This window comes from Pelodiscus sinensis, chromosome 2, assembly GCF_049634645.1.
Source record: "Pelodiscus sinensis isolate JC-2024 chromosome 2, ASM4963464v1, whole genome shotgun sequence".
NCBI lineage: Eukaryota > Metazoa > Chordata > Testudines > Trionychidae > Pelodiscus > Pelodiscus sinensis.
In genome coordinates this window covers 151,482,829-151,507,424 of record NC_134712.1, presented here as the reverse complement: position 1 = coordinate 151,507,424, position 24,596 = coordinate 151,482,829, and the positions used below count along the sequence as shown (strand labels likewise).

Here is a 24,596-nt window from a genome sequence, read left to right as displayed (position 1 = left end):
GGTAAGGGCTGGAGCAGCTCCCTACCTACCGCAGGCTGGAGCAGCACCTGCCTGCGGCGGGCCCAGTCGCCCTCCCCTTTAATCCATTAATTGGTCAAACAATATGTTTAACCAGTTAAACAATTAAACAGGATTTTACATCTCTAACAGATACAGGGGAAAGGTGCATTGGTTAGCTAGTTACTATTATGGCTGCTGGGATGAGGAATTCAAGTTCTGGGTCTCAAATTCAATCACATCCACATCTGTCCAAAAAGAAGGAAGTATGGAAGAGATACATCATCTTATTAGTACCAAAAGCTTTAAGTGTGGGTTGAAGTAAAGCCCCTAGACTTTCGCTTGGCTTTAACTCAACCAGTTTATTACAAATTATCTTGTCTTAGCTAGAGTTTTAGACAGCATTAATTAGCATGAGCTAGCAAATATACTCTGTCACCCTTTAAATCCTAGTCAAGACAAGGCTCTGGAATGCCTTGCAAAATTAGGTATTGCAACACAGCTGACAGCGAACAGCTAAATATTAAATATGAGTAATAAATATCAGCACGTTTCTTTATTGCTCTCCCAAGGACCCTAGTGGTCCACAAATGAGAAGGACTGTTCTTAGATTTTTGTTATGTAATCCATCCAGTCTCTTTAAGAACCAGCATCCCTCTATGTCCTTGGTGAAAGGAAGATTATATTTATAACACACAATTAGCAAACATTTACCAATAACATTTGTAATATCATCTGGCCAAGATTATATATACGTGTTTTAATTTAGCTTTATAAAATGAGAATAATTTTTAAAACAAGTCATTTTAAAAAGCAGACTGTTAAGGCTGGGAAGCCTAGCAATTGACTATGCTTGACATTTGTCACATATTGAAGGAATTGGAATATCTGTAAGCACAAAAGTATGTGTATTTCCAAATCAACCTATGCCAATTCCAGAAACACTACCCCCCCATGTGATTTGGTTTAAGATTCAGAGTAAACACAGATGTGCTCCCACCCTTCTCTCTACATCACAGCACATGTGTATTGATTTTACAGTGGATCTCGGTAAATTGGTGTCAGATTTTTCACCCCCTTTCTTCTCCCAGCATAAGGTTTAAAATAATTTACTTTAGCTAATGTGCGGGCAATTTATTTTAAAGTCTATGCCGGATCTTGCTACTGCTGCACTTCATTTCATGATGTATAAAAAATACAACAGATTCAGCAAAGGACAAAAAGAATGACTGGATGTTTCTGTCTTAAAGGAGATAGTCCTGCACAAGGGTTATTTCATGTTGAAAGAGAGGCGTAAGGAGATACGATAGTGATACGGTATATAGAAAATTTGATTCAAAACACTTCACATATTAGCAAGACAGCTTACCTAAGATGTGACATTCATAAAAATGGTCATGTTTAGGGTTGGTCAAATGTGTTTATTCAAGTAAACCTATAACCACTGAAAATGTCAGCGGTTACACATGGAGTGGGGGAGATGCCTCTCTGGGAGCTAGTGCGCACGCGGAGATGGCATTTGCCGCCCACTCCCCTGTGCTGCTGCCTTTTATATAGAGGCAGCAGCACACACGCAGGGAGTCATCTTAAAAGCTGGCTCCTTATGCATACCAGCTTCCACCTGCCCCTCCACTTTGCGCTTTAACCATGCATGTTAACCAATGAGCCCATTCCTAATCAAATTAGCATTTAAAATGGTCAAGGAAAACATGACACAATTAGGACTAACAATTAGTTTATCTAGATACTACAGCTTTATACACGTAAACTGCTCTGTTACATAGGTCAGTATATGTTACAGGTTGAACCTCTTTAATCCTGCATCCTTGGGACCGGACTGGTGCTGAACTAGAGAATTTGCCAAACCACAGGAAGTCAATATTGTCTAGTGGCACTTCCACTTCTTACCAGGCTCTTAGAAGACATTTAGGGGTAAATTGGAGCTAAATAACAGCACAGAACACTGAGAGCCAGAACTGGTGGCTGTAAACAAACTTTATGGGACCGTAGGGAACTTGGCCACACCCATGATAAGTAGAGATCTGGCTACCTAAAATCATGTCGGACAAGAGAGTGCCCAACTAGAGAGGTTCAACCCGTACACACTTGTACTGGATAGTATTTCAATTTTTGCTCCAGAGAAGTGATAGACATTGTATAAACATGTTGATGTTGGGATACAGAAATTAAAAGAAATTTTATTTTTGTAGTTTAACAGGGTTTTGAACTTAATTGTTTCATACTAAGCAAAAAACAAAGCAGAGACTTTGGTCATTAGGTTATTGATTTTGTGATTACATTCCATGTATATTTACAGGTGCTAAATTATCTGCCAGAATGGCTCTCTCTTTGTTCTCTGGAGATAGAGAACTACTGAAAAATAAGGAAAAACTAATAGTAAAATGAATATAAAGGACAGAGTATTTAAAAAATGGTGACTAAATTATTAGCTAATAAGGGTATGTCTACACTACAAAGTTAATTTGAACTAAGTTAGTTCGAATTAGCGCTGTAGTGTAGACATACCCTACGATAGTGGAGGCCAGTTAGTCACTCCCATTTTTGTTCTCTCATAATAAAAAGGAAACATTCTGGTTAATAGCAATTCAGAACGGATAAAAAGAAATACTTATTCTGAGTAATAGATAAGATGTGGCAGAAAGTGCCACATATTTCATCACTTTAGGAAAACAAATGTCTGTAGTTCCATTACTATGAAAATTTTTACAAAGGCTTTTTGTCCTAATGCTTCAGGACATAAACTGTCAGCTGTCTTCAAGAAGAAATTTTCTTCTCACTTGATACAATACTGTACTATGAATGGGAAGCATTTGGTGGATCTTATATCTTCCTCTGCAGCACTATAGGCCGAGCGAGACAGGATCATAAACTAGCTGAATCATTGATTTATTTCAGTATGACACCTCCTATGTATCAATGCCTTCATATAATAGGGAGAAAACTGTTTGGTCTCTCATATGTGCAACATATTTCACCAATTTTCATTGGTGAAAATATTATGTACAGAGTTTCCCCAAGGTCCTACATGCACAGCTTCCTAATGTAAAAATCTGTGTTTTGTTTAAAGTCCATCACTTAAAAATTATCTGCAGTCCTGAGGAGCAAATCTTTCAATGTGAGACAACTTCAGGTCAAATCAATTTTTTTAAAAAGATTTTTCACCTTGATAATGACTGTCTACTTATGGCACTGCTAACTTTTGGACCATCAAGGTGCTAATCATATACAGTATTTCATGTCAGCCTCTGATGTTATTGAGCAGGTGGGGAAACTACTTACTCAAATTTTATCTGCCTTTGAGGTAGCGATATCATGGGGATAACATAGTTTGGGAAAGGGGAAAAAAGGACAGAACCAGGACAGTCAGCTCTCTGAAAGTCCCTGCAGAGACTTGCACAGTAACTGATACACTGTCCATAGCCCTATAGTTTATATCACTGCTTATGCAAAACAATAATATCCTCCATTTTAAAACATGTTGGTTTTAACACTATGTAACAGCATCAGTATATATCACCATAAGTCAGGCCTGGGCAAAAATATGGCCCAGGGGCTGCATCTGGCCTGCCAAGCCAATGGATCCGGCCCATGGATGCAGAGAGGAGACTCGAGCAGACTCCCTTGCTTGCCCTGCGCTCTCCCCCCCTACCGCTCAGAAAAGCGGCCGCCATAGCCATTTTTCTTTCTGAGCTGTGAGTCCAGGGAGTGGGAAGTGGTGCTTTCTGTGCTGCTTCTGCCCCCAGCACAATCCCATTGGCAGATTTCTGGCCACTAGGAGCTGCCTGTTTGAAGAACAGGAAGCACACAAAGCACCAGTCTCCCCTCCCCTCAGACTCTTAGTCCCCAAGTCACAGGGCCTCTGCAGCCTGTGCGGGTGCGGGGAAGGCAGGGAAGCTGCCTGAGAATCCTGCTGGATTGCTGGCTGGGAGTCACTCAGATAGATAGGTCTCCTGTCCAGAGTCTGCCTCTGGCACCCCAACACCTCACTGCCTCCAACCTTCTGCCCCCCGCGGCCCCCTTCCCCAAATAACCCACATTTTGTGCCCCCTCCTGTACCCATACTCCCTCCCAGACCCTGCACCTCAATCTCCTGTCATAGGTCACAACCCAAATCCCTGCACCCTGTCCAGTGCCCTAGGCCACAACTCGCTCCTGCCCTAGGTGTCATCCCAAACTCCTGTACCCCTTCTGAACCTCAGTCCAGTACCCCAAGTCACAGTTGCCCCTTCACCTAAACTCCCTCCTAGACTCCACACCTCCTCCTGCACCCCAATCACTTACCCGAAGCTCCCTTCTGCACCCCACTGCCATCCCAGACCCCACACCTCCTCCATTAATGGAAGAGTACAGCCCTTGACCAATTTTCAAAATCTTGGAGTGGCCCCTGTCAAAAATTATTTCCCACCCCTGCCATAGCTGCTTCTAACTGCAGCAAGTTGCAGTGTCCCCACAGCACAATAAACTAAAAATTAACAGTGGGATGGGGTGAAAACTATTATATGTCTAGCCACTTTCAGGATGTTCAAGCCCCAAATTTAGCTCATGTTAAAATCAGAGTTAGAAATGTTCTTAGTCTACTAAAGTGTCTCTCCTGTTGATAGTTCTGGACTGAATAAATGAAGATAAACTGTTAGTTTAGGTCTCAATTGTAAACTAATTACTTTCAGGTAAATTAAATATCCTGATAGGGAATCTGGGTTAAAGTGGGAAGACAAGTGATACTCTCCTGTCAAACTTCATTTGCTGTTCCCACAGTTGCGTGTCTCTGTCTCTTATTCCTCCTTTCCACTCTTTAAAAAGGGGGTCAGTGATGAATTGATTTGCACTTGGTAGTGAGCTATGACCTACATCTTCTCTCCTCCAAGTAAATCTGGTCTGTGTGAATCCAGGTTACACAATGTCAGGTGGGTACAGTGTCCTTTATCACTGTATAATAGGGTGGTGAAACTTTTTTCCGTCAGAGGCTATTGACCTACAGAACAGCCCCAGGGAGGATGGAGACTCAGGGATTCTCCTAGGCTCCAGGGTGGGACAAGTAATGAGAGGTTCAGAGTGCAGGAGGAAACACTGGGCCAGTGCAAGGGGTTCAGGTGCAGGAGGAGGTGAGGGGGATGGGATAGGGATCGAGATGCAGGAAGTGGTGAGAGTTCTGGGATGGGATAGAGGGTTGAGGTACATGAGGAGATTCAAGGTGCAGGCTCCGGGAGGGAGTTTGAGTGAAGGAGAGGGCTTAGATTTGGGGTGTGAATGAGGATGCAGGGTCTGGGAAGGAGTTAGGTTGTAGGAGAGGGTTCTGACCTGGGCTGCAGACTCTGGCCAGGCAACTCGTACTTCAGGCGGCTCCCAGTCAGCAGCACAGCAGGGCTAAGGCAGACTGCCCTGGCTCCATGCTGCTCCCAGAAGTGGCTGTTATGTCCGACCCCTAGGTGAAGGGGCCAAACAGCTCTGCACAGTGCATGCAGCCCATGCCCACAGGGACCATCCCCACAGCTTCCATTGGCTGCTGTTCCCTGCCAGTGGGAGCTGAAGAGCTCGGGCAGCACGTGGAGCTTCCCTGATCGCCCTCCCCCTCCGCTCCACTTAGGGGCTGCCCACTTAGAGGCTGCAGGGACATGCCAGTGAGTTGGTGTTTACAGCTCCAGCTCCACAGGAGGGGGGTGTAGAAGTGCCAAGGCACAGGGCTCCCAGCCCATGGCACAGATGAAATGAAGCAGCAGGCTAGTTGCAGGCCACAGGGTCCCCACCTCTGCTATATAACATAAGCTTTAGTTGAGTTTAATAAGTCTGTATTCTCAAAAGGAGTTGGTTGATTCATATTTCTACCATATCAAATCAATTTGGAATTTGCCAACTCTGGTTTCCTCTTTCTATATAAAAAAAAAATCCTGCTGGACAACAGCGCGATGTCATCACATCACAGTGTCCAGAAGTAAAGCCCAGCCCAGCCCCTTCTGCTCAAGGTCCCATCCCTGGAGCCAGCCTTCGCCCACTGCCAGCCTGGCCCTCTTCTGCAGCCACGTGGAGAACTGGAGCTGGTGTGCCGTGGCCTCCGGTACCCCTGGCCACCGGGGGCAGAGCCAGGCCTGACTTGGCCAGGCAGTGGGAGGGGTGTGTTAGAGTTAGGCCTCCACTGGGGGAGGAGAGAGAGCCGGGGCTGCTGCAGCCGGGAAGTAAGGTCCGGGGCTGCTGCGGCCCTCCCTGGTGACTGGCAGGCAAACCGGAGTTGCCTACCTCCAGAGAGATGGAGGTTGGCAAGCATAGTGAGCAGAGGGCACAGCCCCCTAGTTTTTTTTTTTTTTTTATTATTTAAACTAAAATTGACCTCAGTCCCCAAAATATACTGTATTAAGTATAAAGGAACAGAATTTGGAGTTGCTACTATTTTATAGTATAGACCAGCTAGGAACTATAACCTTTAAAAAAAAAAGTCCCAGTTTTGGAGCTGTGTAGCTCTATAGTGTTTATAGCTCAAAATTCTCTAATTGATAATCTGATCATATCCTCAATATTTTTTTTAAAAAATTGCCATACTAAATATTTTATTGTGGGAGCTTTCTTACAAAATCCCATAAAACCTCTCACAAAATCCCTTGTTCTTTTTCACCTATACTCTTGAAGCTGGTATAAATACTTCACTAATTCTGATGCAATGGAACAACCAGTCTTTTCACAGTTCTCTTTTATTTTATGTCCTTCAAAAGAGGCAATCTGGATGCAAGACGTATTCAAAAACCCGGAACTGTCAAGCAGTTTTCAGGATATGTGGCAATTCTTCAAACTCAAACAAAAATATTGAGATGCATTTTATTGCTTCTCAAGCCTTACATCTTATTAATGCAGTATATATCCTGGAAATATTATTAGAAAACAGTCTGCAAAGTGGCATTTTATTGTATAAAGGAAGCAAAGTAGTTCACAACAGATGCTTGTATGACTCTGTTCTCTTCTTAACTAGAATCTGCCTGGTGTCTGTTTCTGTTTACTTAGCAATTTACTCATCCTGGAAAATTTATTACTCCAAAAAGGTACTTCACCTACAGTTTTGCTGACTTCAGGGGGACAGTCTCCATGCTACTTGCAAAAGTCTGGCTTTTAAGGCCTATTTCCTTATTTGGGTTTGTGATTTTACGAAGTGAGAGAAGGGAGGTTATAATATTTGGTGAATGTAAAAGAAGACTCCTCTTCTCTTTGGCCATCTCAATAACACAAGCTTTCTCTATATACTCTTTAGCCCTAAGACTAGAAAGTGTAAAAATGGACATGTAATTCATTGTATTGTCATCTTCCAGCTACTCATAAGATCCTTATTCGGGATATTCATCTCTGTTGTGTGCACCTTTGAAGTTTCTGTTACTTGTCAGAAGAGTTAGTACATGATATGGAAATCAAAGACAGCATTTTTTTAAATGTTTTTGGTAAATGGCTTGAAGAATGAAATGCTTCAAATGTTACAGTAGCTTCAAATGTTACAGTTGGAGGGGCTGGGTTTTTTGGGGGAGGAGGCAGGATATTTTGAGTATCTTATGGGTGTTAATAGAGTTTGTTCCTGTGCAGGAATGAAGGAATCTTCTGCATAGGATGTGTTTTAAAGTGCAAAAAATCGACCACAGTATTGAGTCTCAGAGCCCAGATCAACTGACTCAGGCCCATGCTAAAGGGCTAAAAATAGCTTCGGCTGGAGTTTGGGCTTTGAGACCCACCGCTCACTGGGTTTAAGAACCTATATTCCAAGCGGGAACATCTAGACTGATATTTTTAGCCTCATAATACTAGCCCAGGGTTCTGAGACTTAATTTTTTTTTTGGTCTGCAGTCTAGATGTACCCTAAATTACCCTAGGATCTAATGCTAAAACTACATTAAGACTCTCTGTAATTACTGCTGAATTATGCTAGCAGGGGGTACATAGCTCCAAACAGGACAGGAAAGGGATGAAAGTATGTCTTTCCAGAGCGAAAAGGGAGGCTAGGGGAGAAGGAAGGCCTAAAACAGCTAAGGTAGGAAAGCACCTAGGTGTTTTATTGTAATTGAATGTAGGGATGTCAGCATGCAGTCAACTGTATGATTAACCGATAAGCCTATCTTATAGGCTTATCTATTAATTTTGTCAACTACATGCATTTTCCCCCCACCCCCTCCTTGCTGCCTCTAGCTCACAGGCATCTAGGGGAGGGAGGAAAGCAGGAGCTGATGCTAGGGGGAGTCAGCTTAAAAGCCAGTTTCCCCCCCAGAACTGGCTCCATGGTGCCATCTGCCCCCACCCTGCCGCCTCTGCCTACGGGGGATGGTGGCAGGGAGCTCCCCAGGAATGGGGCCAGGAGCACACTGGCTGCCAGCCCTGCACCCAGGGACTTTCAAATAGTCGTGTAACCACTAAGAATTCATGCGGTTACATGACTATTCTGTTACACAATAGCTAACATCCCTAATTCAATTACTAGTTAACCTCTTTCATGGTTTTAGCTTAAGTTTGGACACTAGTTTAAGGTCCATGGGTCCATATGCTCTCATTGGTAAGTCCTCCTATAGCAGTTACTGTTGGAGACTAATTGGTTGCTGATTTTGTGAAGGGTTGAAAAAGTTAACACCTTTTTTTCTTTAAAAAAATACTAGGGGGCTGCAACCTCTGCTTTCTATGCTCACCAACCCCCCATCTGTCCACCGCAGCCAGATTGTGGCCTCCCCTGCTACCCGTGCCACAGCAGGACGGGGGCTGTCACCAGCCCTTCCTGTGGCCAGATGGGGGCTGGACCACAAGGCCTGACCCAAGATCAGGGACAAGGAAGGACGCTATGGCCTGATGGGAGTTGAGTCCCAATTGGGCAAGGTGTCTGGCCAGGTGGGAATGGGCAGGAGCAAGGGAGGGGGCAGGAGCAAGGGAGGGGGCAGCGTGTCTGGCCAGGGGAGAGGTAGCAGGAGTGGGCTGGGGGCAGAGTGTCTGATTGGGGGGGTAGGGTATGTGTCCAAGGAAGAGGGAGTAAAAAAAAGGGAGGGGGCAGGAGTAAGCTGGGGGTAGGGTGTCTGGCAAGGTGGAGGGGCAGGAGTGGGCTGGGGATGGGGTGTGTGGCCAAAGGGGAGTGGGCAGGAGAAGGCTGGGGGCAGCATGTCTGACTGGGGAGAGGGGGCAGGAGCAGACTGGGAACAGGGTGTCTGGCCGGAGGGAGGGGGCAGGAGTGGGCTGGGGTAGGGTGTGTGGCAAACAGGGAGGCGGCAGGAGTGGGCTGGGGGTGTGGCAGGGAGGAGGTGAGTGAGGCACTGGAGTTGCAGGGTCTGAGCAAGATGGGCTCGGAGGGGGAGGGGTCACTTTTTTCATGCCGCGTACCGCTCCGAGGTGGTCACTGCATTGGCCTGCCCCACCCCCTAGCATGTGCAGAGTCAGAAGGGGAAGCAGCAGCATGGCTTAGGGTTCCCCCCGCAGCCCCTCCTCGGGGGCACCTTGGGCTCCCTGCTGGCCCTCTGTTCTCCTGCAGGAGGGCCAGGGGGCGACAATGGTGGCATTGCTCTTCTCCCCCCCAGCAGCGTACGCGCTTCCCTGCAAGCTGGATCAGGCGTGCAGCCTCGGGGCTTTCTCCTCCCACTTCTCCCTCCCAGGAAGCTGGCACTGGCGCTGTAATCTTGAGGGGGGAACAAGGCTGGAGTGCCAGGCAGGCAGCGGTTAGTGGACCCTGGACCAGGAAGTAGAAGTGGGGCTGGAGGCGACTGCTGCTGCCACCACCCCCTGGCCCTCCTGCAGGGGAGCTGGGGGCCAATGGGGAGCCCAGTGTGCCCCCCGAGAAGGGACCCGGGGGACTCTGAGCCATGGCTGCCACATCCCCTCCTGATTCTGTAGAGGCTGGGGGTGGGGGGCCGATGCAGTGACATTATAACATTACTCTGTTGTCTTGCAGGGGGAAAACAATTATATAGAGAGAGACAATTTAGTTGAAATAAGTGATTTGTGAAAACATACCAGTTTTCACCAAACATTTGTTGGGAAGATTTCTTGGGTCTGGAGAAAGAGAGGGAAAATAAGCATCATCCAAGAATAGTCCATCGTTAGGGTGACTAGGGCTCTCTGCCTGATTTAGAGCAGGGAGTCCAGCATCCCAGGTAAGTGCCCTAGTTACTAGGATATTGACTATTGTAGGGTTGTTCACTCTCTTGATGGAAAATTTTGACAGGACTCATTTTCATTCTGCATTGGAACTAAACGTGTGAAAACCTCAAACATTTTCATGATACTGATTTTTTGTTTTCTAGCCAGTCCTAATAATCAATACTCTTCTTCTTTCTCTTTCCTTATCTTCTATTGGTATAACCACAGTGAAACAATTTTATTCTGGAATTTATCCTCTAAGTCCTTGATTAGACAAGAACAATGAAAGTTGTTTTTTTGGTCACAGAAACATATAGACAAGTGTTTAAAATATTCAGTACTAATTTATTAATTGAATAATCTTTACTAATCACTAATACGACTCCTTATGCTTTTATTTTTAAAATGTAACAGTTCAGGAGAACATATTTTTTTCTTTAAAAAACCCTAACTACAGGCAGTCCCCGGGTTACGTACAAGATAAGGACTGTAGGTTTGTTCTTAAGTTGAATTTGTATGTAAGTCGGAACTGGTACATATTGTAGGGGAAACGCTAGCCAAACATTTCTCCAGAGCTCAGTTTTATTCTCCCACACCTCACTTCCCTCAGTCCTTTATTCTCAAGCTGAGGTGTCTGCTGAGAAAAGCCACTCCATCTCCCTGGTCTGCTGGGGAGGGGGGGGGGGGGTGCTAGCTTCGCGTCTCCCTGGTCTGCTGGGGGGAAGTAGCTAGTGCAGGGTTGCCTCACCCCGTTTGTAAGTAGGGATCCGATGTAAGTCGGATCCATGTAACCCGGGGACTACCTGTATTCTCCATTTGCTGAGTTTAGTCTTACTCTTGGTAATGTGGGCTGTAATATGTACTGTACTTCTTTCATTCTACAGGTCACAAGGTTCTAGGTATGCTATTCAGCTCCTGAATTTGCCTCTGAGTGACAATTTTCTTAATAAAGAAAACTGTCAAATGTTATAAACAAGAATAGTCCCAACCCACCAAATTAAATCTACAAGTGAGAGATCTTTTGCAGTCATTTATGCTGAAGGGGGGTTTGTGGCAAATGCAAATTGAATCAAGCTTGCTTGAGATTATGGGAAGCTAGTCACAGTTGCTTCCCAATTACATTTTATTGAGTCTTTTCCCTCTTAGAAAAAAATGGTGTGTTTTTTCAAAAATATCTGTAATATAAGAACTTTGTTCAGCATAGTGCTTTGAAACTTTTAAATGAAAAAATACATTTGACATCTGAATATGTTGAGACGAAACTAAAGCTTTTATTAAAGCTTGTCAGTCTGTTTCTGTTTTTGAAAGTTTAATAATTTTAAAAAGAACAAAATAAATTCCAGTTTTGTTTTCTTACTTTTTTAAAGTAGACTGTACCAGTGAAAAGGGATTTCTTGTGTCATGAATTGCTGGCTCTTTTCCCTTTAGATTTTGAAGGAGTGAGGACCAGAAACATAATTAAAATCTTACCCTCTCTTTAGCTGTATTTTTAATTTAAAATTCAAACTCTCGTGCAGCATAATAGAGTTTGCTTTAGAGTATTTTAAACCAAATTGATAAAGTATCACATATTTCATACATTTTGGTAAGGTATTTTATCACTCACAAACACCAGTGTAGCTTAATGTTAGTGATTTGAAGCTCAGTCAGTGATGGGACATTTTAAATGAGTTTGTCACCCTTTAATCAAGAGCACATGGAGTCTATGGTATTGAAATGCTCTACAGAGAACATAGAAAAGCTATCCATCACTTTGTGACAGTTCAATCTTTTAGTGGATCAGTAAAATTTTAGTCAGCCTTTCTCAGGCAGATGGAATATGAGGTATTTCAAGCCATTTCAAAACAGGAGTCTAAAAGTTTGAGGAAATATGGACAGATAATTTTCTCTACTACAGTATGAAACCTTTTTTTTCCCATTTTATTTATTTAGACTGCAGTTTAACTATTTTTTTCTTCCATGGACCAAACAAGAAAATGCTTTTTACAGCAAGCTAAATTACTTCTAAGATCCAGTCACCTGTTTTGAATTAATTTGCATAGAGTACCACTTCATATTCAGCTGATTCATTTGGCTGTTCGGTGGTAGAAGGAAGGATAGATTTTTTTCCCCATTCTTTTTCATGGCTTTTATAAAATATATTCAGGCATCAGCAATGAAAAGTATAAACATAGATGCTTCATTTATGGAAGAAAAAAGCTATTTCTATAGACTTTTATTAGAATACTATAGTTAAAGAGGTGAGTGGGAGGGACAGGTACCCCTCCATAACTAAAGTAACAGTCAGCTTCCAATATAAAGCCTATTTTAGTCTCCAGGTAACTTTGGCTTGGAAATGTTTTGGTTGAATATTGCCATGTTTCTCTGAAAGCAAAGGAGATTGGCCAATTTCCTCCAGACTTTCTATAAACAAATGACTTTTCAGTTATAGGCAGGGATGTAAAAATGTGGCTAAAAATGTAACTGCGTAATCGCTAAAAATCATATCAGTTACACGCGCTGCAGGCTCTGCAGTATAAAGCTTAAATAAGCTTTATATTTCAGATTCCGCAGCGAAGCCTCCCGGAGAGCTGCTGCTGCCAGCTCCGCTCTCAGGGAGGCTTCGCTGCATGCTCTGCAGCCAGGTCCCAGGGAGCCAACATGTAACCTGCGGTGGAGGAAAGGTGCATGACCGGACCCCACTATGGACAGGAGTCGCTCCGGCAGGCACCAGGGGGCTGGAGCTGCCCCCTGCTTGGGGTGGGCGGGAAGTTGCTTCAGCCCCTACTGGTTATCTGGAACCTGTAAGTATCACTGATTAACATCCTAGTTATAGGTCACTTTAAAAACAATGAGAAAACCAGTCTGATTTGTCTCATTGTTAATACTCCATCATCTTTCCTTGCTAACTTCTGCACCGGCTGTATTTGAAGAAAATAGGTTGTAGTTAATCGAGAGTATTATTTTTCATTGAGAGTTTTTTGGGCACAATTCTACTCCCAATTAAATTTTTGCCTTTGGCGCCAATGGGAGCAGAATTACGCAGTGTGAGCTATGATTCTCCTCTTCTGTACGCTGAGGTGGCAGCAGTGATGTGGACTTAATTGGATTTACCCTCAATTTATTTTGTACGCATGAGCATATTGCCCATACTACTGGCTGGTTGCAGCGTGGAAAAGTATGTACTCTTGCAAACATTCTGCACCAAAAAAATGAAAAAATTCTGCAAATATGTTAGAATTAATCAAGATTCTTCAAATTTTATTTGTCAAATTTACAATACATAACCATGCCAGTTTCAGTTCTTTGGTAGTTTCAAAATAATAGTCAGCCAGCATGTCTGTAACAATACAGACACAGGCAAAAATTGCCCCAAGAGTAGAGGTAAAGAAACCCCTATAACAACCCACTTTCTGTTTCTCCGCACCCTCACTCTACCCCCGTGGTCACCAACCTGTCAATTACAATCAACTGGTCTATCGCGAGGGCTCGACCAGTTGATTGCGAGGCATTCGGGACCCCACCCCCGTTTCCCTCCACCCCCAAGAAGCCCCACTACCTACCCCCAGTGACAATGTAGATAGTGCCGGTTTCCTGTGCGGTGGACGGAAGTCCTGCAGCTGTGCGCCACTTCCGGGGTTTCCAGAAGAGCGCTGGCTGCTCCCCTCCCCCAGGTCGTTGTGTGCCGGGAACTTGCAGAGAGTGGGGGGGAGTCCCCAGAGGAGGCGCACGCCGGGGCTTCCCTGCTCTGCGGGAGGGAGGGGTGAGGAGTCCTGGGAGGAGGCAGGTGCGGGGGACTCCCTGTCCCCTGCCCCCAGCAACACCCTGTTCTCTGCCTCCACTGGCACCCTGTCCTGTGTCTCCCACTGGCACCCTAATACCCCGTCTCCTGCCCTAGCACCCACTAGCACCCTTCCCCAGTACCATGTCCCCTGCTCCCACCAGCACAGTTGGGGCCACATTTATGAGGCTTGGGTGGTTTTTGGAGGAGTTATTTTTTTGCATCTCACTTGTGTGGCCCCCAACTCACTTTTCTGTGGGTCAGTGACTCCTGACTCAAAACAGGTTCTCTGCCATTCTCATAAATAAAGCAATGCAAAAACTTTTTGTGTTTGACACAGTATTTTATTTAACAATGAAGCCTGGCCAGCAAGCTCCCAACTGGGGCCAAGCCCCCATCTGGCCACAGCATCATAACACTCCTGCACTCCCTCCCCCCCAGACACTAGATCTGAGCCTATCATACACTGGACCCCCCTGCCCTGAGCACTTCACATACCCCAACCCAAATTCCTGCACCCTCACATCCACAAGCCTGTGGCTTGAACCCCAACTCTCCATCTGACCCCAACACTCCCCAGCCTGGAGCCCCCTCCCCAAGCCAGCATCCCCTTCTCCACCTCCTCCTGCATCCAAATATCCTCCCAGAGTTTACACCTCTCACCCCTTCCCACACCCAATCCCTCATTCCTACCCCAGAGCCCATACATCCTGTCTTAACCCAGTAAGAGTACGGCTAGACTGCAGGAGTTTTTCCAGGATTCCAGAGATATCCCATTAAAACTCCTCCGTATCCAGGGACGCGTTTGTTCTTCCGCTTTTTTTAGTGGAAGAGCAAACATGCTCTTTCGGTAACACCTGTATTCCTCGTTCTACGAGGAATAAGGGGGCTTCCAAAAGAAGGTGTTTTTCTGACATTTGGTCCACTCTAGACAGACCAAATGTTGGAAAAACCTCTTCCTATAGAAGAATCGAAAAAAAAAGTGGCTGTGTAGAGTGTATAAAGATTGGGGATAGCAAGTGATGGAGAGGAGGAGAATAGAGAGGGCAGGGCTTCAAGGAAGGGGTGGGGTCTTGAGGGAAGGATGGGGTGGTAGATCTTGGCTTGTTCCGACATTTAAAAAGTGATCTTGGTTGTAAAAAGGTTAGAGACCACTGCTCTACCCCAAGCCAACTAGATACCCACAGTTCTCCCCCACCCCCAGCCAATACACCCAAATCTCTCCTCCCTAGAGCCCATCCGTGGGGGCCCTCAGCCCAGATATCTGCAACCCTTCTACTCCCAGAGCACAGGAATCCAGAGAGAAAATTTGATGCTCGGTCCCAGGCTTGCACAATTTCCTGCATGGAGCCCTCTCTCCCTCAGGGCATGCTGGAAACTGCAGCTGTCAGGAACCCTCTAGCTCAGCAGCGGGCAGCCTAGGCTTGTGAGTGGGCCACATGAGTGGCCATCTTTCATCTCAGTGAGTTTCAAGAGTGTCATCATAACCAGGACGGTCTCTTGGAATAGGGTAGTTTTGCTAACTAGCTGTGGTGTATTTCAGTATGCATTTTTCAGTTACCTTAATATCAATTAAAATACAGATTTAACCTATCCCTCAGTTTTTAATTACCATGTTATTCCATGACCAGGTGCTTCATCATCATTATCAAGATGCACAGGATATCACGCAGTCCTATAAAGAATGTGACAGGTTGAGTATAGGGATACTAAGGTGTAGTCGTTTACATGATTCACTGATAAGCCTAGGCTTATCGGATCGAATGACTACATGCACCCTCTTTGCTGCCTCTGTATCAGAGGCAGCAAAGGGGGAGGGGGAACTAGTGCCACCCCGCTCTCCCTCCTCCCCACTGCCTCCCACAGAGGCAGCAGTGCAGATGGACAGGAGGGAGCCTGGATTTTTTTCATGGTTACCTATACCCCAAAGATGCTAGTATAGATAATGAAATGGTTCACAGGAAATGGACAATATCAGAGTTAAGAATTGTTGAAAACAAGGAAGTCAGTGCACTTCAGAATTCCGGTGTAGAATTTCCTGATTGAAAGAAGTATTGGGTGTCAACTATCTAAAGACTATTGTAATAAACAGAGAGAGAAGATGGAAAAGGTAATATCTTTTATTGGACCTGCTTCTGTTGGTGAGAGACAAGCTTTCAAGCTACAAAATGGCTTGTCTCTATCATCCATAGAATTTGGTGCAATAAAAGATATTACCTCATATACCTTGTTTCTCTAATATCCCAGCGCTGACTCAGTTACAGCTGTACTGCATAAACCAATAACGAAAGACAGATTATCAACCCTTCATTATACAGAGATCAGAGACAAGTCTTCCCACAGCAGGCCTCATCGTGTGCTTACTAAAGTCAATGGCAATATTGCCATTGACTTGCAGGCTGATCCCAGACACAAAGCCCCTTTACTTTTCAACTCAGCCCGAGAGCCACTGGTTGTCTACATAAGGCAAAACCCTAATGCTGAAAGTATTACACAGTAAGAACTATTACAAAAATATTGTATATACAGCTAAGTACTCAACGTAACTATGGGAAAAAATGGCTAAAAGTAATGTATATCACAAGTCTGGAGAACTGCAGGCCCGGGAGCCAGATTCGGCTCCCAGCTTGCCTCAATCAGGCCCTGAAGCTCAGGGCCCCCGGCTAGCATTGGGGAGACCACACTGGTGCTCCAGTCCTTTTAGCTGCCCCACCGTGGGGCTGGAGCACACAAAATCTACTAGGCTAGGCCCCCATAGACTCTGATGTACAAGAGGAATGTGGAGCATGTCTTCTTTTCAGTGGGGCCAGTGAGGGTTGGGGTTTTTGGAGATTATTTTTTGCTTCTGACTTGTGTGCGACCCCCGACTGATTTTTCTGTGGGTCAGTGGCCCCCAACCCAAAAAAGATTCCCCACTCCTGGTGTATAGTATTGTTTTTCCTTCAAAAACACTTCCTATCTTTCTCTTCCAGAGGGTATGTCTACACTGCCACCCTAGTTCGAATTACGGTGGTTGTGTAGACATACTCTTATAGATCTTAATATTAAGCACTTAATAGAGTTTCACAAGCAAAACTTTGATTTGATTTGGAATTTTTATCCTCAAGTGCTCTCATTTGGAATTGCAGTTTTTGAGGTATTGATAGTAACATCCACTAGAAGGCATAACATTAGATAAATTACCTACAATAGTGTATACATTCTTTCCAAGCCCTATCATCTTGTGGTCAGCAACTGGATGCCAGTATTGTGTGTATGTGTAGGTGTTGCTGTAAAAATCCTTGAAATATTTTTTCACTAATATAGTGTTGAAACCAAATTTAAAAATATAATAAACTAAATGTAGTCCAAATGACTTGAGAAATTAATAATCAGTATAAATCAGTTATTCCAATATGGATTTTTCATTCACTTTTTAAAAGAGAATTATGTAGTGTCACTAAAGAAATACTTAAAATTGCAGACAAGCAGTTTTACAAAAAACTAAGACTTGGAACTCAGTTCCCCCACAAAGTCACATTGCTAATTCCACCTCAAAACAGCCAAAACAAAGAGCTCTGCTTCCATGTTCTACAAGTTTCTTCTGTCCTCTCCCAAAATTAAACCAGATGGATGAAGAAGTCTTTGAAGATGAGATGTGAAATATGATACATCAGAGGCAGGGAATCTGGAACAAAATATGTAGAAAATGAATAAATCTATCAAAACCTAAGACTGAAACTAATGTGCGAGTAGGCAGCTTTCCCAGCCTGCTGTACCAGTACAATCCAGATGTTATCTAAAGTCCAAACTAGACTCATTCCTGGGGTTTGGCTTTATTAAAGAAACCAACATTAAGGTAAGAAAGCTCAACTCAGATCTGCTCCTCAGACTTGGCTGCTCCTGTGGCTCATTTGTTGGCCCACTTCCTCCAGACACTTACCTCTCTCTTCTCCAAGAGGAGTAGTTATTAATCTTCTTCATTAGGCAGCAGTCCATACATGTTTATCAAAGCACTCAAATCATAATTAAGTCCCACCAAATAGGGTTGGATTTAGATGTGTGCTTAAATGCTCTGCTGAAATTGGGCCCAAGTCAGAAAAACCACCTTCGGTTTCCTTCAAGTTTCTGGTGCTTATAGATAATAAATAATATATAGGTAATGATAATTTTTAAAGAACAGGATCATATTAAACAATTTGAATGGGTTTTTTTGCCTCTTGAAACTTAAAATAGTTTGAAACAGTAAATGATGTTTGTGATTTTAATTATAGTTTTTGTGATTTAAATCGCTGGCATTTTGAAGCACATTTTAAAACTGTTGAAAATATCTACTTTGTAGTTAATGCTGAGGATTTTAATTCAAAAGTGTGTATGATACACTGAAAAAGGAGCTGAAAGTCCTTCTAGTTAGAAGAACTCAGGAGACAGTATCGTAGACAGTTTTTCTAAGAGTGAAATGTATGCTGGAAACAGTTTTTCCAATAAAACTCTTTTACATTCTTTCAGAAAGACATTAAATATCCCATTCCATCCCAGTACTGCTGTAAGTTTTAATAGCAGCAGCAATGAATGTTTATTGTATGAGATTGTCATGTATTGGAAGCACGTTTTTTATCTTGTGGTTACCAGGACCTTAGATTGATCATCACTTTCAGTCATGCTGTCTCTAGCATTATTTGATTTGATACTAAGACCCGGTAATTTCATAAGGGTTTGATCCTGCAAACATTGTGGAAGTAGAATGCAATTTTCACAGTTGCAAATACATATCACCCACTACTAGACCCAAATGTGTTTGTTAGACTGGGCACAATTCTCTGATTCTCCAGTTGAACTCAGGCAGGTAAAACCCTATGCAGAATGCCCCCACTGAATCCAAAGGGCATCTTATCTGGTTGCAGAATGAAGGCTTGTATTTGTAATAATACCCTCTTTCCTCCATCTGATGTCCTCTGAATGTGTTTAATTGCCTTGATTTTAAATATTGGACCAGTGCTTATTATTATTTGAAATGCCTAATCAAAAGTTAAGTTTTGTAGTTTGTAGGAGACCTCTGAAGAATGCTGCTGATTAACTAATTTTTTTAAAAAAAATGTTGAATGAATTATAATTAGAGCTGGATGAATTTTGGGGGGCAAAACTTTTTGGTGAAAAATGCAAATTTGCTGATATCTAAATGTTTCAATAATTTGTCAGTTCAACTGAATTGTTCATGTTAAAAAAAAAGGACAACATACCCAACATAAGTAAAAAAAAAAAAAAAAGACATTATTTGTTTTAATATTTCTAGAAAGAAACATTTAGATTATTTTATTCAAAATTACTATTTCCTTTTATTTTGAAATGTAGGTAAATTCTCCAAATTTAAAGTGTTTCACTTGACCAAAAACAAATGTTTTGAAATTTTTCAGATATATTAGCAAACCAAAAGATCAATTATTTATACAGCTCTAACTATAATTCACCATCAAAAACAAAATTGCAAGTTAAAGACTATGAGTTAGACAATACTATCTCACAAAAAGACAGAAGAAATACTATTGCAGAATATTAATAATTTATTAAACAAAAATCATTTTATATCTTCATTCTCAGCTTTCTCAAGAATAACTTTGGAGCAATTGCTAGGATCTTTAACCTGAAATACTAGCTTCTAACGTTATATGCTCTAGGTATAAATGTTTGTTAGAATATGACATTGTTTTTGGTCAAGGTAAGAATGGCGTTGAGACCTACCAACTAACTAGCATTACCAATTTAGGGCAGACTCATTCTTGTTACTGTTCCACAAATACACACAAAAGCTTGTGCTTTTCTTTTTCGTTTCTGGATTAATTCCTCTCTTTTGAGCTAATGTTCTCTCTGGGATCTCTCGAATTGAGTAAAATTTCCCCTGAGGCACCTATAACTGATGAGTGCGAAGATGAGAAATTAGGCTAATTCTGGCAAGGAACACACTCTGGCAGTGGCTGCACGTGAGATCTCTATCACCAGCGGCACCAATTCAGACCCGGGACTCCTTACGTTGGACTCTCTGATCATATTAGTCAGTGGTCGGTCCAGCAGCCATCAGCATTGATCATAGCGTGAGTGATGCGGACATCAGTACAATCCCGAGACTAGACAATGACATAAGCAAGCAGGTCCCAATTGTGGGTGTCACTAGGAAGACTTGAAACAATTCTTCTGCTGGAACAAGGTGTTCATTATAACAAGATCATGGTCAGCATAGAGCGTGAGAAGGAGGAGATCATTGGAGTTCATTTTTCCTATACATTCTCTCCCAGTGACACCATTCCACAGGTGGTAGTCAGTACCAATTCTGGCACTGAAGTTCCTGAGAAGTACAAACTTGTCCTCTCTAGGGACACCTCTGATGATGCTACTGCGTTGAAACATTCCTTAGTATCGTTGTCAGTTTGTAGGGTGGGAGCACAAGTGCTGACTACTGTTGCGAACTGATTGTTGGCCAGCTTAAGACATAATGTCATTATACATTTGCTGACACCAGTGTTCACTGAGGCTAAGCATAAGACTATTTTTAATAGCAAAGCTGACACCATGCATGCACAGTGCTCATCTTCGCATTTATGTCTCCAAACGAAGACATAGCCACCACTGATTTCTTTAATCTGGCCCTCATCAGCTAACTGGGTCTCATTCAAAGCATGGACCATCAACATTGAACCTCCTCGGCTCTCGGGCAACAAAAGCCATTCGGTGCTCAGAAGTGTGCCCCGCTGCTGTAGCTGTGATTGAGCAGTCCTATTTAGGATCCACTCTGATCATCCCAAATGAGTTGAGGACTAGAAAAGGTGCCCTAAAAATAGTCTGTCTCAACCTAACCTGCCTGGTAACCTTGGCCAGGATGGTGGTGTGGAGGGAACACCTTTCAATTTGTGGGAGCAACAATAAGAAGAGAAAAACATTTACATTTAGATTTGGAACCTGAAATGTCAGGACACGGGTGGACAGCGACAAGTCTGAGCTAATGTTAGTCTATTAGTGGTTCTACTTCACCAACCTTAGTGGGGACAGAACTGGGTTAAAGCCATAAACTTTAATGAAAGTAGGATTGACATTGTAACAATCATATTCCAGTTGTATGGGTTTGTCAAATGAGATCTGATGTAATTTTGAAAAATAAGATGTACTTATAACTGTTCACTTTTTAATTTCATTAAAATATTTGACAGTATTTAATTTCAGTGTTATTTGTTGAATGTATTTTTACTCAACATACGTAGATTTTTCTTTCATTAATCTGTTTGACTGATTAGTTTAAAGACTTAAATTCCTAATTCTTAAAAACTTACATTTGGTCTGTGCATATAGACGTTCAAACTATCAGTAATAAAGATATTACAGTCCTTTGATTTACATTGTTATAGAAGAATTCTGTCAACATCATGGATAGACTGAGTAACCAACTAAAAAGTATGGGCCCCTGATTGGAATTTAGCAAACAGTAGTCAGAAATCTTGTGAAAAGAATAGTGGTTGATTTACAGGGCACATTTTAAGAAGTTCAGCAGGGAGTGCATGTTTATGGGCAGTGAAAGGGCAAGTTGATGGTGGAAAAACACAAGGCAAAAAAAAAAAAAAAAAGATCTGGGGCAAATGATATGGTGTCCTCGGTGGAGCAAAGGGATTATTCTTCCACAAGTAGATTAGCAGATTATTCTACAGAATGGACTACCATGTTTGCAAGTTTCCAGTAATACAGATAACACATAATAAGCAAGGGAAGAAAAAAGTCCATCACTTTTACTGAGTGATATAGGTGTTCAACTTGCAGAGTTGGGTCCTAGGTTTGTAACTGCTTGTGGAAGTGGTTATCTGTGCATGCAAACAAGCCCTGTGCAATCACATGCTTAAGAGTTTGCTGGATAATGGCTTTAGGTGCATATTCTCATCTTCTAGCTGTCTTTGTGTAATTCACTAATACTAATGAGCCTTACATACCACCTAAAAGAGCCTGTATTAACATGGAATGTCTTGCAATGTCTATCTTCTATGGAAAGAGAGTTTTTATAGTCTGAGCACAGGATATGGAAATACCTGTCAGCCTATTCTACAAGTTCTATTAGCTTTTTACCTAAATCCTTTTGGTCTTCAAGAAAGAAGAATTAGGGACTGAAATTCTTAAGCCATTAAAGCTGGTAGCAAAATTCCCATTGCTATAGCCAAAATTTCACTTAGGAATTTTTGTGTATTTATCATTTACTATACTTGAAAACTATGCATCAGCCTTGTAAAATTATCACAAAAATTTGCTAGCCTAGACACACATTTCCTTTCGCTTTCTTACAGTCATGACTTAAAAAACCCAAAGAATGTACCCATTCCTCTCCATCCCCCAAAACACAAACCCATAGTTTTTTTTCTCAATCCTTACTAAGATATGATTTCCACTGAAGTCAGGAATAAAGGGAAAGTTGATGAAGAACCTCTTGAATAAGCCCACTGTAAATGTTGAAGTACATTCCTGTGTTGATATTGACATTTTATTAATACTGAACATTTTGAAACAAATGTTATATGCTTTTGTCCATTTACACGCTCGCTTCCAGTTTATAAATTGGTTTTCAGAGACATTAAAACAAAACCTATGGGATTTCTATTCAGAAGACTTAGGCAGAGGATAGAATGGTTACTGTTTGCCTGACACTGACCTCATTTATGCTATACCTTCTAATGGCAGGTAACATTTTCAAAGTTTAAAAAAGCTTTACGCCACAAGAAATGAATTAAAATGATAATGTTCACAAAGAAAATGGTTTACTTTTTTAAAAATATATTCCTGTTAACAAATAAACAATGAAAGTGTGTTTGTTTTGCAGAGTGTAGGTGCAGAGACCATGAATGAAAATAAATTTATGACTGTAGATCCGGGTACTGGGCCAATAGAAGCTGCCATCAAACCATTGCCATTTAAGGATCCAAGCTTCATTGTAAGTATTTCAACAATTAGTTATTTCATTTAAAATTGAAAATATCTAAGATACTATATTACTGCATTGCTAATATTCCAGTTAAGAAGTCCCAAAGGGATAGCTGTGTTAGTAACTGAAAAAACAAATTGTCCTGAAATGTCCCTCTGCCATGTATACTGGCCAAACTGGACAGTCTCTATGACAAAGGATTAATGGATACAAATCAGATATTCAAAATGGTAACACAAAGAAACCTGTTGGGGTAAATTTTAACCTGCCCAGGTACTCATTAAAGCAGGCCTGGGCAAATATGGCCCGGGGGTCGGATCCAGCTCACCAAGACACTGATGCAGAGAGATACAGAGAGGAAACTCTGGCACACGGATGCAGAGAGGAAACTCGAGCAGACTCCCTTGCTTGCCCTGCTTCTCTCCCTCTTCCCCCCTCCCCACCACCACTTAAAAAAGCAGCTGCCACAGTCATTTCTCTTTCTGAGCTGTGAGCCCAGGGAGTGGGGAGTGGTGCCTCCTGTGCTGCTCCTGACCCCAGCACAATCCCATTGGCTGATTTCTGGCCACTAGGAACTGCCTATTTGAAAAACAGGAAGCACACAAAGCACCAGTCCCCCCTCTCCTCAGACTCTTGGTCCCGAATGCACATGGCCTCTGCAGCCTATGTGGGGGTGGAGAAGGCAGGGAAGCTGCCTGAGAATTCTGCTGGATTGCTGGCCAGGAGTCACTCAGATATGTCTCCTGACCACAGTCTACCTCTGGCACCCCAACTCCTCACTCCCTCCAAACCTCTACTCCTGGCCCCTTTCCTCACATAATCCAAACTCTGTGCCTCCTCCTGAACCCATACCCCCTCCCAGACCCTGCACCTCAATCCTCTGTCATAGGTCACAACCCAAACCCCTGCACCCTGTTCAGTGCCCCAAGCCACAACTCCCTCCTGCCCTGGGTCACATCCCAAACTCCTGTACCCCTTCTGCACCTCAGTCCAGGGCCCCAGGTCACAGTTGCCCCCTTCACCTAAACTCCCTCCCAGACTCCATACCTCCTCCTGCACCCCAGTCTTTACCCCAAGCTCCCTTCTGCACCCCACTTCCATCCCAGACCCCACACCTCCTCCATTAATGGAAGAGTACGGCCCTTGACCAATTTCCAAAATCTTGGAGTGGCCCCCCATCAAAAATGAATACCGCCTGCATTAATGGATCTAAAGTTGACGATACTATTACAAAGCAATTTAAAAAACAGCTTGAGATAGAAGCTGCGAAAGTTGCTTTCATTTACAAATTTGACACCTTTAATGAAGGTTTGAACAAAGACCTGAACTGGATAGGCTGCTACATTCAACACCCTAATCACCTAATGACATCAAAAGCTAAGTACCAGGCACTTACAGCCCACTCTATTAGCCTCATTTAGCACAGACACTCTAATTGATCATCCCCTTTTTTGTCTCCTATGTATTTGTACCTCTGGACCCCTTGTTCCTTTCTTCTGAAGAAGTGGGTTGTGCCCACGAAAGCTCATGATACCATCTACATTTTTATTAGTCTCCAAGGTGCTACAGAACCATTAATTGTTTCTTAAGTTATTCCAGTTAAGAAAGTAAGATTAGGAGCCAAATCAAGGGTCCATATCATATGATTCATTTTTAAAGAAATTCAGCTTCAAAATCCGTGCCAGAATATGGCCAAAGTGTGCATTAAATTACAGAACGTGAAAATGACGCTAGTTCAGAGGCAAGACTTCTTATATTAAGTCTTGAACCAAAGCCAGAAAAGCACTGCTGCTAGATCAGTGTACCTGTAATGGTTTT

At 42.9% G+C, this 24,596-nt stretch overlaps 1 protein-coding gene across 1 annotated transcript in view; it reads left to right on the top strand.

Moving 5' to 3' along the window:
- INO80C (INO80 complex subunit C) overlaps nt 1-24,596 on the top strand; it is a 56,355-nt gene that overhangs the window by 15,477 nt on the left and 16,282 nt on the right. The window contains exon 2 of the mRNA XM_075921641.1: nt 22,677-22,787. Coding sequence (XP_075777756.1) covers nt 22,677-22,787 — 111 coding nt within the window. The remainder of the gene's footprint in view (nt 1-22,676; nt 22,788-24,596) is intronic.